This window comes from Chiloscyllium punctatum, chromosome 17 (assembly GCF_047496795.1).
Source record: "Chiloscyllium punctatum isolate Juve2018m chromosome 17, sChiPun1.3, whole genome shotgun sequence".
NCBI classification, from domain to species: domain Eukaryota; kingdom Metazoa; phylum Chordata; class Chondrichthyes; order Orectolobiformes; family Hemiscylliidae; genus Chiloscyllium; species Chiloscyllium punctatum.
This window is the reverse complement of record NC_092755.1, coordinates 92,393,306-92,411,883: the sequence shown is the minus strand read 5'-3', so window position 1 is coordinate 92,411,883 and position 18,578 is coordinate 92,393,306. Positions and strand designations below refer to the sequence as shown.

Here is an 18,578-nt window from a genome sequence, read left to right as displayed (position 1 = left end):
CCCAGATGACTGGCGTCTGTTTAAATAGTAACGGAAGTATTACATTCGCTAACACTACATACACATCACCTTTGTCTGCACAAGAAACGGACAGAGACTCCCAAAGAGGTGTTGTAAATACGCACCCCTTGGTAGCAGACACTGCATCTTGCATCTAACTATTGACTAAAACATTTAGCACTGGTAACTTACTGGTAACAAGGCGAATTCTTGTCGAATCTACTAAATATAAGAAGTGAACCTTATGGATTCACCCTGAAGAGACAATCAGTGTCAAACGACATAAAGGCTCATTTGGCATTTAAAAGCTCCCAGATTAAACTCTATCCACCTCCCTCAGGCTTTCTCGGTGACAGTTCCCAGAAACCGGTGTCAGGATGTAGACTTAATCAGATCCCAAACAGCACGAAGTGAATATTGGAATTGCTGTAATAAGTTGTAATAAGCTTATAATAGGTTTCATTGGTAGGATGGAAAAGAATAACCCCGCAAAAAGAAATGTGTAGATCACCTTAAAAATAATACTTTTTTTACGCTGGAACTTTGTGCTTTTGAGAGTTTGGTGTTTGTAGGTAACATCTAATAAACTTAAAGTTTCCTTCCGGAGGCCACGTCCCACGTTGTGGTGATGGAACGAATTCCTTTCCACAGCTATGACAAGTATCGTTGCATGTGATTGAATGTTATACATCTTTGACCTTGTGAGCCATCCCCGTCAGAATTACGCCAGCATTTCCTGTTTATCAATGGCCGGGCTTTGCGGTTGTCTGCACTCCCAGTCGCTTCGGAGTAAAACCGACGCAACTCTTGGCGTCCCCAGATGTACTGTCGGTGACACCGTGATTTTCCCCGCTGTAGTATTCATTGCAGAAGCAGCAAGCACAGAATCAGTGATTTGAAATGAAGTCTACTTCCTCCACATTCCTGTAAAAGCCATTCAAACTGTTAAGTTTCGTTGAATGACGCTAAACCGTTCTATTTAACCATTATGAGCCCTGGAAAAGGGCTCATGCCCGAAACGTCGATTCTCCTGCTCCTTGGATGCTGCCTGACCTGCTGCGCTTTTCCAGCAACACATTTTCAGCTCTGATCTCCAGCATCTGCAGTCCTCACTTTCTCCTATTTAACCATGATGAATAGGGCAGAATAATATCTCTGGCCCTATAAAATATTGTATAAGTGTGAAATATCATTCCATCTATTCCAAGATAAAATAATAGACATTTAAAAATGTTTGCCTTTGACCTTTCACTTTCTACTTAATCCTATGGGTGTTTATTCCAAACTTCATTTCACTCTCTGTAACACGATTGAAAAATTAATTATAATCTATGCATTTTTCTTCTAGACTGTTGTCTGTGAGAATTCTTCAACCTGATTCACTGTAGTCTGTTTGATGGCTTCATTTTGATGATTTTGAAACAGATTCCCTATTGAGGTGGCACCAGGCTGAATGTCATATGCAAATAGAAACTCCAGAATCCATTCAGTTTTCTTGGGAACTTATCCTGAACTAAGCAGTGAACATTATGATTGCACTACACGTTGCTAAATTTGGGTCCATGTACTTTCCAATCAAACTTCTCTATAAATCTGGAAAGCCCAGAAAGGAATGGTCACATCAATTAGAAGGGAATGTTTCAGAATCAGAACTCTTTCATTTATATTCTTGCTTAAGATTTTTTTAAAAATCCATAACATTTTAAGCTTCTGCTTTGTCACTTCATAAATCTAAGTTGCAGAGACTGTTGTCCTTTGGAACTCATCCCAAAGGTAAACCAGTCTTTAGTAACTGATTAGAGTCTTTGCAGAAGAAATAATTCCAAAATATGGCACCAACAATTAAAAATATATTTGTTCCCCAATCAAACATTGACCAGACCAAACTAAATGAAATTGTTCTATGTTTGTATTGATAAAAAACAAAATGAACTCAAGCATCAGAAACAAAATTCTTTCAAAATGGCTCTTTTACACTTCATGTTCAATAATGCTGACAAAACCTTTCTCATAATACCATGAATTCTAGCAAACCTTTTGTAAAAAAATCTCCATATAAAATAATCATTGCCCACTGGGCAATTGCTAGTTACATTTAATCAGGGAAAACCTTTGGGTGAGTTGATAGGTATCACTATAGAGATTGTCACCGTGTGTTGGGCTAGTTGTCTTTGAGAATTCTGATGCTTGTCTTTATACACTGAGACAGTGGTGTACCTGCCATTGCACATTGCCTAGTTGCTACAGCACTGTGGGCCAGTTATTATATGGTGGTGTTTCACCTACTGCATTTTACAGTAGGTGACATCATACATCGGCATATATCATTCATACATTGCAATTGCTATATGCACATTGAATATTAGAAGCTGGGCGGTTACAACTGTACATTGGCAGTTCCTATTTAGCCAGAGTACGCATGAGAATATTTGACCCTGAGTTTATAGATTTAATCCGTAACTAAATATTTCTCATACCTGTTTTCAGAACTGGTCTTTGGTTAATTTCAGGTGCTTTTCTTATCCCCTACACATTAATGGCAATGTTTGGGGGAATTCCTCTGTTCTACATGGAGTTGGCCTTGGGACAATACCAGAGGACTGGCGTCATTCCAGTTTGGAAGAGGATATGTCCAATATTTAAAGGTGAAGGCAACATTATCGCATATATCAATAAGACAAATCAAAACATCCTTTAAAAAAAGGGTCATATTGAAAAGGGAACTGAAATAATAAACTGAAAAAATTAGTCAGCTGAGGCATTGTAGTAGTATTTGCAGGGGCTATAAACCTGAACAATTCAGACTCTGGATTTTAAGAACTACAACTTTTTGTGAAGAATTAAAAATTGATAACATTTCCTGTAATTGTGAAACAAAATCTAAATTCCAGTTCCACTCAGACTTTCTAATGTGCACATGAGTGTTGTTACTGAGTAAAATAAGTCATGTTTCTACTAAATTACTCTCTTCCTAAACACTAACCTGAATTTAGATCTGTATTGTACTTTAGTTCCAAATGATTTATCCCTCAGCATGCCCCAAGTTAATTTGTGGGTAATTGCAAAGGAAAAATTCAAAAGAAGTCACACAGATTAGAAGATACTATAGTTGATCCTGCAAGGTACTGACTTGCCCATATTGACCATGAAGATGATGGTGGCATTAATATGTCTGCAACATCCCTGGTCTAGAGAATGTGGCAGGGAGAGGGAAGGAGAACCATCCAGAAATAGTGGGCTTGGCTGCAGGCTGATAATCATACAATTTCTAAACAACATTAGTGAAAGTTAAGCCCTAAATACAAGAACAGAAACAAATGATTTCTGACTGCCCTGCTGTTTCATTAGAGAAACATAGAAGGTAGGAGCAGAAGGAGGCTATTTGGCCCTTAAAGCCTGGTGCACTATTCATCCCAATCATGGCTGATCATCCAACTCAATCGCCGAATCCTGCTTTCTCCCCATAACCTTTGCTCCCATTAGCCCTAAGTGCTATATCTACTTGTCTCTTGAATACACTCAAAATGTTTTGGCATCAACTACTACCTGTGGCAATGAAGTCCACAGGCTCAGCACTCTTGGGTGAAGAAATGTCTCATCTCCATCCTAAATGGTCTACCTCCAATCCTCAGACTGTGACCCCTGGTTCTGGCCACACCCACCACTGGGAACATCCTCCCTACATCTACACTGTTTAGTCCTGCTAGAATTTCATAAGTCTCTATGAGATTACCTCCTCATTCATCTGAACTTCAGCAAAACAATCCTAACCTAGTCAATCTCTTCTCATACTTGAGTTCTGTTATCCTCGGAATCAGCCTGGTAAACCTTTGCTGCATTCTCTTGAGAGCAAGAGCATCCTTCCTCAGAAAAGGAAACCAAAACTGCACATAATATTCAAGGTGTGGCCTCACCAAGGCCCTGTATAACTGCAACAAGACATCCCTGCTCCTGTACTCAAAACCTCTTGCAATGAAGGCCAACATACCATTTGCCTTCTTTACTGCCTCCTGCACCTGCATACTTACCTTCAGTGACTGGTGCACAAAGACACCCAGGTCCTCTCTCCCAATTTATAGACATTTACAGAAGTTTTAGTTATGATATTGTGTTGCAAGCAAACTAACTACTTCTAAACCAAATTCAACAGATGAGGTAAAAGTGACTGCCCTTGACATTAAGGCTGCATTTGACCAAGTGTGGCATTAAGGAGCTGTAGAAACACTAAGGTCAATGGGAACTAAGGGGTAAACATTCCATTGGTTAGAGTGATACCTGGCACAAAGGAAGATGCTTGGTTTTCAGTTATCTCAGCTCCAAGGCACTTCTGCAGGAGTTCCTTCCGGTCATATGATAGGCCCAAACATTACCAGCTGCTTCATTGATGACTTTCTCTGTATCATAAGGACAGAAGTGGAGATGTTTGTTGATGACTGTACAATGTTCAGCTCCTTCACAACTCACCACATACTGAAGCAGTCCATTCCAAATGCAGCAAGACCTGAACAATATCCAGGCTTGGGTTTAAAAATGGCAAGTACCATTTGCTCCATACAAATGCCAGGCAATGACCATCTCCAACAAGAAATAATTGAACCATCATCCCTTGATATTCAATGGCATTACCATAATTGAATCCTCAACTCTCCTGGGAGTTACCATTGACCAGAAATTGAACTGGACTGGCTACATGAATGCAGTGGCCACAAGAGCAGGTCAGAGGCTAGGAATACTGCAGTAAATAGCTCACCTCCTGACTCCATAAAACTTGTCCACCATGTACAAGGCACATCAGGAGTGTGATGGAATATCTTTTCTGGATGGGTGCAACTCCGTCACTCAAAAAGCTTGACATCATCCAGGAAAAAGCAGCCCACTTAATTGGCACTACATACATGAACAGTTACTCCCTCCATCACTTATGCTCTGTGGTAGCAGAGTGCACCATCTACAAGAATGTAGTGCAGAAATTCACTGAAGTTCCTTTGACCATAGCTTCTAAGTGCATGACCACTTCATGGACAAGGACAAGAACAGCAGATACGTTATGAACCGCACCATCTGCGAGATTCCCTCCAAGCCACTCATCACTGTGACTTATAAATATATTCCCATTCCTTCAATGTTGTAGGCTCAAAATCCCAGAATTCCCTCCCTTACAGTGGATCTACGTACAGTACATGGACTGCAGCATTTCAAGAAGGAAGCCCACCATCACCTTTTCATGGGCAATTAATTACAGGCAATAAATGGTGGTCCAGCTAACATGTCATGAATCATTCAGCCAGATGATGACATTAACAAATGTTTCCATGAGAATAACTCTCAAGATACATCTACCACTGCAAACATTATGTGACCTTTAGCATGATGGACTCCCAGTGTCAGTACCCCTATTCTGGGGAGTTTCCATATTAATACCATCAGCAGCAAATTAAAAACTATAGGAAAAATAAAGAGATCAGTTAGACAGACGAGTAGAGAATGGACAGCCCAGATATAGGCCATTCAGTCCAGTGGTTTAAGCCTCCAGTTACTTCATCTAACCCCATCAGCTTATTCTCCTAACTCTTTTTCACTTATCTGTCTTCCCCTTGGATGTATCTCTGCCTTAACTACTTCTTGTAGCAACATGTTCCACATTTTTACCACTCTGTGGGTGAAGAATTTCTTCCCAATTTCCTATTGGAATTTTTAGGGCCTATGTCATTTTTATGACAAAGAGATAACTGGGTCTTTTATTTTCTGTATTGAAATTGAAATACCAAAGTAAGACTGTGTACTAGTAATGTTTAATGATCTTCTTTTGCTAATGTATAGAAAGGAGAGGTCTCGTGTATCTAGAATCCAACAAACAGTTAGACTTTGTAATATGGAAAATAGAGCAATAAGGTGGCTGGAAACCACAGTTGGAAGCAAAGCAATTTATAAATGGTCGCTTAGGCCACATTAATAGTGCCATGTTTCTACTCAAATGCTAAATTGAGCTTCTCCATATTACCAGTTTTTATTTTGTTTTAGGGATTGGATATGCAATCTGTGTCATATCATTGTATGTTGCTTTTTACTACAATACCATCATATCCTGGGCTCTCTACTACTTCTACTGTTCATTCACGGCCACTTTGCCCTGGACAAACTGTGACAATCCTTGGAATACACCCAACTGCACCAACTACTTTGGCAAGAATAATGTCACTTGGAATAACTTCTCCAGATCTCCAGCTGAAGAGTTTTTCATGTAAGTGCAAATAAGTGGTGAGTGCTTAACCGGTGACACTGAATTAAGCACAATGTTTGGGTGGAGAATTATTTGGTTGTGTGGGTAAGAAGGGGAAATTGTTGCCTTTTGTTGAGATGGGATGAAACATGATCAATCATTTGCACTCAGTGGCAACTTTCACACAAGTGGTCATTCCATGTGTATAAATCATTGTGAGTATTGTTAAGTTAATTATAATATGAATCTTCAGAGTTGAACAGATGGATGTCTCTTTTTACTCAACAGAGCTATGTGCTCACTTTCCAATTAGAAATGTAATCCTGGCCCCTAGCCAAAGGATGATTAGGTCAGTTATCAGATGCCAAGTGTTGTGTGGGCTATAATCAACTAACTGACCACTTTAGTCAGAGCATCTAATCCCTAAATTATTATGGTAACAGCTACCATGTTGTATAGAGATATCAACCATTGAGTGAAATCTCTGCGCTGATGACAATACGATAAATCAGAGTGGAAGTTCATACATAAGTTGCTCACTTCCTGGAAGGCCAATATTTTGACATTTCCAAAATGTTCAGCTTGCAGGAACTAATTGCATTTATATGGTGTTTCATTAATATCCTTGGGATGTGACAAGTTTCATTTCCTATTTAAAAAGAAATTATATTTGTACACACAGGGAAATCCACAATTTGGCAGATTAACATACTACCATGATAACATAGTAACTGGTTTGATATCCAGAGTATTGTCTGGCAGCGTCTATGAAGACAAATCAGAGTTAACGTTTCTGGTCTGGATACCCTTCCCCAGAACTGAGGAAGTTCTGAGGAAGGGTCACCGGACCTGAAACATTTACTCTGATTTCTCTTCACAGATACTGCCAGACCTGCTGAACTTTTCCAGCAACTTTTGTTTTTGTTTCTGATTTACTGCATCCGCAGTTCTTTCGATTTTTATTCATAGTATTGTGTTCACTGTTATCATGTAGCCAAACATGGGAGCCACTGTTCGTAAGATATAGTGCACAAATGACGATCAAATATTTTAGATAGCCAGTTTTTTTTGACTCAACTAGAGGACTGCTGAGAAGCTTGAGCCTAGATATATGTGGTCAACTTCAGCAGTGGAAATTATTGCCACAACCCTCTTAAGTCAGAAAGGAATGTTGTTAAAATGACAATGACAAATTAATTACTTTTGAAATCTAACTACTGTTGCTTTGTAGATACTAAGCAGTGTGTCTTCTTTATGTTTTTTCTCTTGCTTTTAGACGGAATGTTCTGGAGATTCATAAATCCAAGGGGCTGCATTATGTAGGTGTGATCCGCTGGCAACTTCTCTTATGTCTCTTTGTCATATTTACCATTGTTTACTTCAGCCTCTGGAAGGGAGTGAAAACATCTGGCAAGGTTCGTTCACTGAGAAAGCTACTTAAGGTTTTTATTTTTTACAACATTATAGAAAGTGCAAAAGGTAGTATAACAATTTTATATTGTTCGGATATCTTACACAAATGTGGTGAAATGATATTAAATCAGGCTTTTTAACAGTATTTGGGCAGGTCAAAGAGAGGCATGTATACAATGCAATATATTACCAAGAGGGTTGCGTTAAAGAGGAATATATTGCAAGAATAGCTGTGTTCCAAAAAAAGAGGTCTATCGTGGAGAAAAATGTGCTTTAGAGAGGGGCATGATACAAAATAGGTTTGCATTTTCTATTTGGGATCAGATGTTGACATAAGAATCAAATGCAGGTCCTGACACCAAAATGGGTTGGGAATAGTTGGCCAACTTGAATTTTGTGTCCAGAGGGTACAGTTGACATTTGATTAAAGATAGTGGGGGGGGCCCCTTAATGATGGATGGCAAATAGCAGACCCTTCAGCGCTGCTTTAAAGGTAGTCCCACCCTCTGAGGAGGGAGCTGCCAATGCCTACAAAGTGAGAGAAACAGAAAAAGAGAGTATCTCAAAACGGACGTGCCCTTGAAGACAAGCAGCCTTTCCATTTGTTGGACAGTGGCCACAGCCAAGGGTGGACAGACACGACAGGTACCAGGTGGAGAAGGGGAAGTCCTAGGTGTCACTTTCTCTCATTGGCTGTATTTTAGCCACAGTGTGGGGCCCATCTCATGTTAGGAAAATAGAGCCCTTAATTTGTTCTGAGGTAACAGTTCTGCCCCAACTCAGTCTTCTTGGAAATGGGAGCAGGACTTGGATGGTGCTGGCAAACTGGCACATTGGCAAGTCATGTGCAATTCCAGGCATACCCAGCCACCATCCCTCACACTTCAGTCTTTATAAATCCCATCCATTACAAGATGCATGCATTACAGAAATGTTCAAGTTAATTCAATCAATGATCTTGTATCTGTTACAGATAGTCTGGGTAACTGCCACTCTGCCATATCTGGTGCTTTTCATCCTTTTGATAAGAGGAGCCACATTACCTGGTGCATGGCGAGGTGTGGTCTTTTACCTCAAACCAAACTTTAAGAAGTTGTTAGACACAGATGTGAGTACATATAAGGAGTCAGAAAAGCTATGAATTATTATGAAATAATTGTATTAAATGCACCTTATAACCAGACTGCAGTTTGAACTCTTCACTCCTTACTCCCTTTGTACATACATAATTTCTTTTACTTCTGGAATACCTTCCAGCTGTAGTGTCAGAAGTTCAACTACAAAAGTAAAGCACAGCAGAAATAATATCATCATTTTATATTCCCATGAACGGATCAGAAATGGTGAACACCTTGCCATTCAATATCAGTAAAGAGCAAAGATATAGTATGACAGTCATACAATAAAAATATTAATAAATTATGCATTAATTCCCAGAGAGAGTTCCATCCATGGATTTCAATCTCCTATAGCTTCCTGAGTGAATGGACAAATTAAGAGTGGAAGGGCTGTTGAACATAGATAATTCTGGTTAATATTTGTATCATTTATAAAGAAACACTCCTAATGGGGATAGCCAAATTGTCTTACAATTGATTTCAGGGCCATCCTTCACTCCACTATCTCAAAATTCATTCTATGAGTTTATCCCTCCATGTGTGAAGAAAGTCTATGATCAGCTTTAAATTTAACCTATTTGTTTGAACCTATATTGCCTTACTTACCCCAATAATTTAGCTACTTTGCTAACTATGTCACATGCCTCAATAAGATCACCAATGTAATATATCTCATTCTCAGACTGAAAGCTCAAAAGCCCAATATTTTCTCAGAACTCACTGTCAGCCTCAAGTTTTTGCTTCTGTAATAAATGCCTTTCTTCTATCTCTGTCACCAACATTAAACACAGTGTTCAAACGCACTGTGCAATTTGACTTTGACTTCTTTTCATGTTTATTCTACTGCTTTAGTATTAACTTTGTAGCTTCTTGCTATTTATTTGCTGCACCCATTCAGTATTAAGTCTACTGAGAGCTTCAGGTGTCTTTCAATATCATTTTTAGTTATTCTAAACTCGTTGAATGTGCACATCTCCCCTCTTGTCCCTACATTTGTATTGCTTTATACCTGTCTGCATAGTGTTTTGTTTGCTATTACTTTGCTCACATATGTATTCTTTCCAGGTTATCACATAACTTCTGAGCTGCCTCCTGTGGTCTGATTTATTAGGCAAGAATTACAGTTGGAGATGGAGCAACAAATCTTGATTTCAATGCAGTGAGATTACAAGAGAAGAAGATTGTGTCAGTCAGTGTATTTGTAGATCATGAAGAATAAGAAATTACACCAAAACGTAATAGCTATAGTCATAATAATAAAGGAAGGAAAGAAATAAACAAGAAAAAGTTGCAATGGAAAGAAAGATTGAAAACTGGAGTTGAGAAAATGAGCTTTCCTTGTATTTTATTGCAACTCCTCCCCATGCCTTAATTTTCATTCAGAATTACCTCTCTTCATAAAAATGGTGGTTTACATATGGGATCCATATAGATAGAAATCACATCAGAACAGATCATCTCATTGCAGTTCATCCCATTACTTTCTCTTAATGCCAACATTTTAAAAATCCATATCTTCCAGTTCTACTTTTTGGATGGACCAAAAAAAACCTTTTTCAATTAAAGCAAATAATGTATTTTCTAACATTTCTTGAGGAACAGTGAGATGCTGATTGATCACTTCATTTTTTTTGGCATCTTTTTAGCCAGCTGGCTCTACCCTCCTCCTTTTATCTAGGCTGGAGATTAGCATTAATGCACAGTGGTTCCTGCGTTCTCTCTTAGCCACCTGACCGTAGAGTGGAACTTCTTGAGCCCTTCAAGCTCAGAAACAAGAGACACACAGTCACTGGAAAGCAATACTTTTTTAAACATGCCACAAATCTACTTAACCTACTGCATATTTCTGATAATTTCCATAGTTGGTATCATTACAACTTAAAATATCAGTGAAAATTTATTTTGGTGAATGGTTCCAGCGTACATGACTCACCAGCAACTTCTTCAAGATATCATTGCACATTGAAAAGTGAACCTTTTCAATGTTGGTATTAATTTCCTGCCAATATTTATTAAATGAAGTCTAATTGAACATGCTGGCCCTATCGGTTGCTGCAGTAGCAGGCTTGCTCTCACAATCATGATGTGCCTTATCCTCGCAGACAGCTGGACCCTTATTAACCACAGCCTTAGCTACAGACAGGGACTCATCCCCGGGTGCATGGGAGCTCTAAAAGGTAAATGAGTTTATTATTCCGTCGGAACAAGAGAGAAACCCTTACAAATGCAAATCATAGATTGAAACACACATCTCATTTATACACAGCCTTTGTTCATGTGGTTCTTACAAAATGATGACCGTTTTAATAATAGATTTGCTTTCTGTAATTAAAGACTGCCAGAGGAGAATTTCTTAAATGCATTTCCCACTTGTTCCATCCTCTGACACAATAAAATTAGACAGGCATTTAAAACAAAGCCATAGTGTCTCCTTACCTACCCTTTTCGTAAACATTGTGATGTCTAGCATGACCAGCCTTAGCCCTTCACCTAGATTTTAAAAATGTGTTGCTGGAAAAGCGCAGCAGATCAGGCAGCATCAAAGCAGAAAGAGAATCGACGTTTCGGGCATAAGCCCTTCTTCAGGCCTATGCCCGAAACGTCGATTCTCCTTCTCCTTTGATGCTGCCTGACCTGCTGCGCTTTCCCAGCAACACATTTTTAAGCTCTGATCTCCAGCATCTGCAGTCCTCCCTTTCTCCTCCTTCATCTAGATTTGCCAATAACAACTTTTATTTTATTAATCTAACTCCATCTCAGGAAATTCAATCAGGCCAACGCACACAATTATCATAATGTGGAGTATTATTTCACCCCCACAATGTGGCTGGCAGTTAGCTGACTAATCACAACATAGATACTAGTGAATTGCAACAATCCCAAACACTTGTTCTTTGAACAGAATCTACCTTCCAGTGTTACTGTACGTTGAAGCAACACCAAGCCTTGTGTTCAAGCCTTATTTTCCCTTTAGTTCACAAAACTTCACTTGGCAGTATTTCTGCTCCTGGTCACCAATAAATGTTGGTAAAGTGTGAAACCAAAACAGAGATAGCTGGAGAAACTCAGCAGGTCTGGCAGGATCTGTGGACAGAAAACAGGACCCTTCTTCTGTTGTAAAGTGTGCATTAGCTTCCACAGTGGAGCAACCTGCCAGCACTTAATTATCTTGGGCTGTATCTGAGAACAGGCAGTGCTCTTGTAAGGTTGTTAATCATATCATTTTCTGGAAGTTGAGGAAAAAAATTGTCGGTGGAAAGAGACAGCCAGTCTGCTATGGAGTGGACTGGCAACACTGTAACCAGATTTTGCTAAGACCAGTAACTAGAGGGAATGTTTCCTCAATGTTCCTGGAGAATGAATCACAAAATTGCAGAAGAATGTCTTACATAAAACAGTATAGCACAGGAACAGGCCCTTCAGCCCACCGTGTCTATGCCAACCATGGTGCCATTCTAAACTAATCCCAACTGCTTGCATAATCCAACCTCTCTTTATAGCAAAAACGCTTCAATCCAGGCCACATCTTGGTAAGTGTATTCTGAACCCTCTCCAAACTCTCCACATCCTTTCTGTAGTGTGGTGACCAGAACGGCACACAATAATTCAAATGTGACCAAACTAAAGTTTTATCCAGCTGCCCCTGACTTTGGTCCATTGTGTCTGTTCTGGCTATCTGAAATTTGGATGTTGCACTTCAAAAATATTCCTCAAATCTGACAGTTTAGTAAACCAAATGTAGTATAAAACCTGATTTAATTTCTGATTCCTATTGCAAAATAACTGCTTCAGTTTTCTTTCCTGGCAATTAACCACACAACATATTCTGTTTTAATTCGGCAATATTCAATTCCCAGCTGCAGGTAAATTGAATCTGAATTTCAAGTTAATTATATACTCAAAGTAACTTGCAAAACTACAGTTCTCTCAATGTCCACTTTCCTTGCTTTTGCCCATTAGCATAAGTAAGGTTTTAGCTGTATACTGTGCAAAACAACTCTTAAATGAAATCAAAAAGAACAATTGCAGCAAATAGCAAGCATTTTAGCAAGAATCTTATCGTACTGCTGGTTTAAAATTAATAGTTAAGTAATTGAGGATCAAATATTCAGGTCCACTTATTTTACAAAAATTAAACCTCTGTCATTAAAATGGGGTCAACACTGCAAACAGATTTAACCAGCAAACAATGGTGGGGGGTGGGGGGGGTGCGGTGTGTGGTTGTTATGCTTAAGTTTGGAAAGATGTATTAGAACAGAGGTATTTATAGAGCTGTGTAGTTAGACTGTGAGGAGATTAGTGATTGCACAAGATTGCAACAAAAGAAAAGACTCCAAACGGATGCATCCAATCCATTGGCCATCACATTACATTTTCTATAGAAAAAAAAAGTTGTATTTCACTTTTTGTCATAATGATACCTGATATAACCAACACAATAATGCTTCCCTTATTTATAGCAATACACTTTATTGCAAAACTATAATACAAGATTTAACAAATATGTAACTAAAACACAGTTTAGAAAACACCCGGGGCTTACAATGAACTGACTGGAATTTCAAAGAATTTAGTCAAGTTTATTAATTTTTAAATGCCATTTAGATTTGTGTATTTTCAATCTCTTCTCTAAGAGTGACAATAATCTTAACTGATCTGTTCATGGATCTCTTTCCCCACATGATCGACCAAAGGTATAGGTGCCATAGTCCTACTCTCCTACTAAAGAGAAACAACTGATGGTGGTTTAACCTGAGGATCACCCTACCCCAGACAAGAGCAACACTGAGAAGGAGAGTCCTTGAGGTTAACCTCAGCTGGTGTGAGAATTGAGTCCACACTGTTGCCAACTACTCTCCAGCACAAACCAGCTGCCTAACCAACTGAACTAACAAACCACAATGTTAACCAATATAGTACTTGCAACACCTATTTCAGACAAGGCCAGATGTTAAAGCTTACGTCAATCTCTCCTTCCGGGTTGGAGAGAAGATGCCTCTAGACACTACATGGGGAAGCAATGGTATTGTGGAAATATTCTTGGACCAAGTAATCCAGAACTCCAAGCTAATGTTTTGGGGTATGGCTTCACATTCCCCTGCTTCCTATAGAAAATTTGAGTTCAATTAAAAAGCTAGCCTGGTGATGATAATGTAAGTAGTTAATTGTTGTAAAAAACGTAATGTTCTTTTGGGAAGGGATTTTGCTATCCTTGTCTGACCAAATATATTCCAAAGCAATTCAGTTGACGTTTAACTGTCCTCTTGCCTCAACAATGTATTTTTACCAAAAGTAGCACTCAGGGCTCACAATTCATCTGACGATAAGGGTGAGGTTAAAAGGCCTGAGGAAAAGGAATTAGGCACAATGATCCAATCCTTTCTACCCTTAAACTTTTTCCTTTATTTAAAAAGGGACCATCCTTAGAGCCACTTGATGCTCCATAGAGCAGTTTAGTTTAAATATGGGTAGAACAAGCAAGCTTAAGTAACAAAATGTCCCAGACAAGAAGCTGCAGTGTGTTAGCTGGAAATGAAGTGCTCCGAAGTTACTTGGCATTCTGCAAGTGGAAATTTCCATAATAACTTACGTTATTCACCCACCAGGTAAGCCTCTAACTGCTTAGAAAACTGATTAGATTTTAGGATGCTCATGTCATATTTTATATGAAAAAGCAGTCTCTGATATTAAGATATGATGCATATCATTCATCTGCACAGGTTATTTCTGATATGTTGTTTCTTCTTCAGGTGTGGGTGGATGCAGCTACACAGATTTTCTTCTCTATGGGTCCTGGATTTGGAGTGATTATGGCTTTAGCAAGTTACAACCAATTCAATAATAACTGTTACCGGTAGGGCTAAATAGTAGTGTCTAATGTTTGTAAATCGTACCATATAATTCCCTGCTTGCTAAGTGAATGTGCGCATGATCCTATTGTAAATAGAACAAGAAGGTTCCAGATTCATTTGTACTGAGTCAGTTGATCTCACAATAGGCAATTGGGGAAAGTAAAGCTTTAATTGTGTTATTTTCAGGGCTTGGAATATGTTTGGCATTCAAAGGCCTTTTCCAGGGCTGGTGAACGTCTCAATTAGGCAGAAAGCATAGGTCAACATAATTGGAGCCAAAGATTGAGGCAGTTCACGGTTCCACCCACTTTGAATCCAACGATGTAGAAAGAAAATAGATTGACAATGACATGACCTGTGGGAAGTCTGTTGCTACTGCTGCCCAGATTGGAACGGCATTTCAAGCAAGCAGTAGTATGGTCTAACAAATTCAGAAAGGTTGGAAAGCTGTCAGGTGCTATAACCTAGTGCTTCCCAAACTATTTTCTATCGTGGTCCTATTTTAAGACTTGAAAATTATCGTGACTCAAGGTGACAACTAAAAAAAACCAAAATGAAGCAGCAAGTAGTATCATTCAGTGTATAACTATTACAGTTTGCACATTATAGATTAACGCATCATAGTACATCATATTAATATAAAAATCTGTGTCTTTAAAGTACTTTGTAAAACTGTTAGTATTTTATGTATCCATGTCAGCCTCAGGCAAACTCTTCATATTTACCAATAACTGAGGATTCAATGAAGGGCCTCCTCTCCCCACCTACAACTACAAACAGAAATCTGCATTCTTCCCCTCTGCCTATACACAGTACAAAACCCCTCTCTCCTCAACTTCACCCACAATCTAATCTGACCATCTCCACCTCCCCACACAATGAAATCAGCCACTCTCCCCTTCCCCAACACACATCATAGTCGGCTCTGTCCCCTCCCCTTTCATAGTATAATCGGTCCTTTTTCATCACCATTATTACCTGTAAGCTTCAACACCCTACTGTCCCATTGTTGGTTTAGTTGCCAGTCTCTATAAAATCGAATCACCAGCCATGGGGAAGGAGCCTGCACAACAGGAGCAGAACCACGGTGAAACTTGAAGCCATCACTTATATTCTCCTGGCTCAGCCAAATGACTTTCAGGTTTTCCAGTAACTGACCTACACTGAAGGAACCAAGATGGCACACTAACATTCTGTTCTCATCCAGCACTCTTAACTGGAAGTGTTTTCTGAAGTTAAAGAGAAATTTGGGGTCACTGTCCGCCCTTTGCTGTTTGGCAGCAAGTAACCAATATGTCCAGGACTGTCTGACCTGAGTCGCCTCTGCACAATTACCACTATTATCTTGGAAAATAGGCACCTTGCAACTTCATCAGAGTGCGTAACCCACAGTTTTAAAACTGCCTGCTATAAGCAAATTACCCTTCATGGAAAAGAGCCAATTTTTAAAGCTGCATTGATAATATGTAGGCATCTGCATTTTCTTTAGAATTTCCTGTTTCAGGGAATTCCAATCAAGCAAGGCATCCACTTGGTGAAGCTAAAACACTGGACTAATTGTATGTCAAACAGAGGGGGCGATAAGCAGGACTCAGTGATCCCACAAGCTTTGCAGTCCTCTTACAACCAGTTCTGCATGAAGTTGAGCAATTGAACAACTAACAGGATAAAGCTCCACACATAATCACATCCTCAATAATAGGGGGACTCCAGAACATTAGTACAAAAGCTAAGACTGAATCATTTGCATCCACCTTCAGCCAGTCCCCAGCCAATCATATTCACTCCATATGATATCAAAAAATGGCTGAAGGCAATGGATACAGCAAAGGCTCAGTTCCCAGAAACATTTCGGCAATAGTGCTGAAGACTTGCTCCTTTGAGACACTATTCAGAAGGGATCATCAACAGTGCTATCAAATGGCAGTTTTTGATTTGATCTTTTTTGATTTAATTTGATTTATTACTGTCATGTGTGCTGAGGTACAGTGAAAAATTATGCTTTCCAGGCAGAATGTACTATTCAAGTGCATCAGAGTAAGAGAACAGAGAGCAGGATAAAGTGTTATAGTTGCTGCCAAGGTGCAGCGAGAGATCAACACTAACTTTGAAGAGGTCCATTCTAAACTATGATAATACGGGGAAGACGCTGTCCTTGAATCTGTTCGAACGTGTATTACTTGCTCACTGATGCTCAGTTTGGTTTTCAACAGGGCTACTCAGTCCTGGCCTCATTACAACCTTTGTTCAAACAAAACAGCTGAATTTGAGATAAGGCAAGAGTAACTGCCCTTGCCATCAAGTGTGGCATCAAGACCCCCTCACAAAATGGAGTCAATGAGAGTCAGGGAAAACCACTCCGGTGGTTAGAGTTATATCTTATACAAAAGAAGACTATAGCTGTTGAAAGCCAAATATTTCAGTCCCATGAGATTTCTACTGGACTTCCTCAGGGTAGAGTCCAAGGCCCAACTATCTTCAGCCACTTCACCAGTGACCTTCCTTCTATCATAAGGTCAGAAGTGGACATGTTTTGCAGATGACTGAACAATATTCAGCACAATTCACGCCTCCTTGCATGAAAGGTAGTCCATGTCCATATTCAGGCAAACTTGGTCAACATCCAGGTTTAGGTGGATATGTGACAAGTAACATTCATGTTACACATGTATCAGGCAATGACTGACTATCTCCAGCAAAAGAGAACTGAATCATCTCCTCTTGACATTCAATGGAATTTCTACCACTGAATGTCCCTATCAACATCAATGGGGTTATCATTGACCAGAAACTAAACTGGACCAGCTGTATAGACAGGTCAAAGGCTAGGAACTCTGCAGTGAGCAATTCATCTCCCGTCTTGCAAAGGCCTGTCCACTATCTACAAGGCACAAGTCAGGAATGTGATGGACTACTCCCCACCTGCCTACATTCAAGAAACTCAACACCAAGCAAAATGAAGTATCCCAGTTGCTACACTCCCTACTTACCATCTTCAATATTCACTCACATCACTGCATAGTGGAAGCAGTGTCAACTATCTTTAAGATGCATTGCAGTGACTCAGCCAGGTTCCTTCACATGCACTTTATAAATCCATAACCTCTACCATCTAGAAAGAGGAGAGTAACATTTGGACGGGAACCAAGTTTCCCACAAGTTGCATGAACCTGAATTATACAGCTGTTTGTTCACTGTTGCTGGGTTCAAATCCTAGAAATCACTTCCCAAAGGATCTCTGGGTGTATCCACATCCTCATGGGCTGCGGCTTTTCAAGAGAGCAACTCACTATCACCTCCTCCAGGGCAATTAGTTGTAGGCAACAAAAGTTGGCCCAGAAACAGCATCTATATCCCATGTACAGATAAAAAAATAGTAATGTGAATCGTCAGGATAAGAGAAGTCCTGACAGTGGAAGCACGGGCTTTTAGTTTTTTTTCATAAATATATTTATTAGCAAATTTTTTAAAACTTTACAAACATATAAAATTATTGAAAAATACAATCAATAACAAATATCAGTCTAATGAAAAAAAAGAAATTACAAGACAACTACTGTCTACTAACTACTAACCTATAATACAAAACAAACCCAAACACTGTGCAAAGCAACACCAATAAATAAGGAAATAACGAATAGATCAAAAAAAGAAAGAAAAGCAAAAAAACCCACACAGTACAGAACAACTATGCTTGGCACAAATCTCCCAAACAAAGGAACGGGAGCATTTTATGTATACCTGTATTAATTCAGGAGACCCCTCCAGGGCCCAGGGCTCGACAAACCTAACCATCTTGGTTAAACAAACACCCTGATAAAGAGAGTTGACAAATCTATATTCAGATAAGTCAAGTAGGGCTGCCATGTCTTACAAAAATGGTCTGTTGTGTGGTGCACCACGTTTGTAAAAAAAGTCCAAGGGAATGTGCTCCATAATTAATTTCTGCCATCCCAGCAAGCCACGCGGGTTCTC

The 18,578-nt window shown here is 39.4% G+C and overlaps 1 protein-coding gene across 1 annotated transcript in view; it reads left to right on the top strand.

The window, feature by feature from the left end:
• The window catches only part of slc6a4b (solute carrier family 6 member 4b), a 50,682-nt gene that overhangs the window by 1,480 nt on the left and 30,624 nt on the right, over positions 1-18,578 (top strand). Inside the window, exons 2-6 of the mRNA XM_072587922.1 lie at positions 2,511-2,645; positions 6,022-6,241; positions 7,497-7,635; positions 8,607-8,741; positions 14,502-14,605. Coding sequence (XP_072444023.1) covers positions 2,511-2,645; positions 6,022-6,241; positions 7,497-7,635; positions 8,607-8,741; positions 14,502-14,605 — 733 coding nt within the window. The remainder of the gene's footprint in view (positions 1-2,510; positions 2,646-6,021; positions 6,242-7,496; positions 7,636-8,606; positions 8,742-14,501; positions 14,606-18,578) is intronic.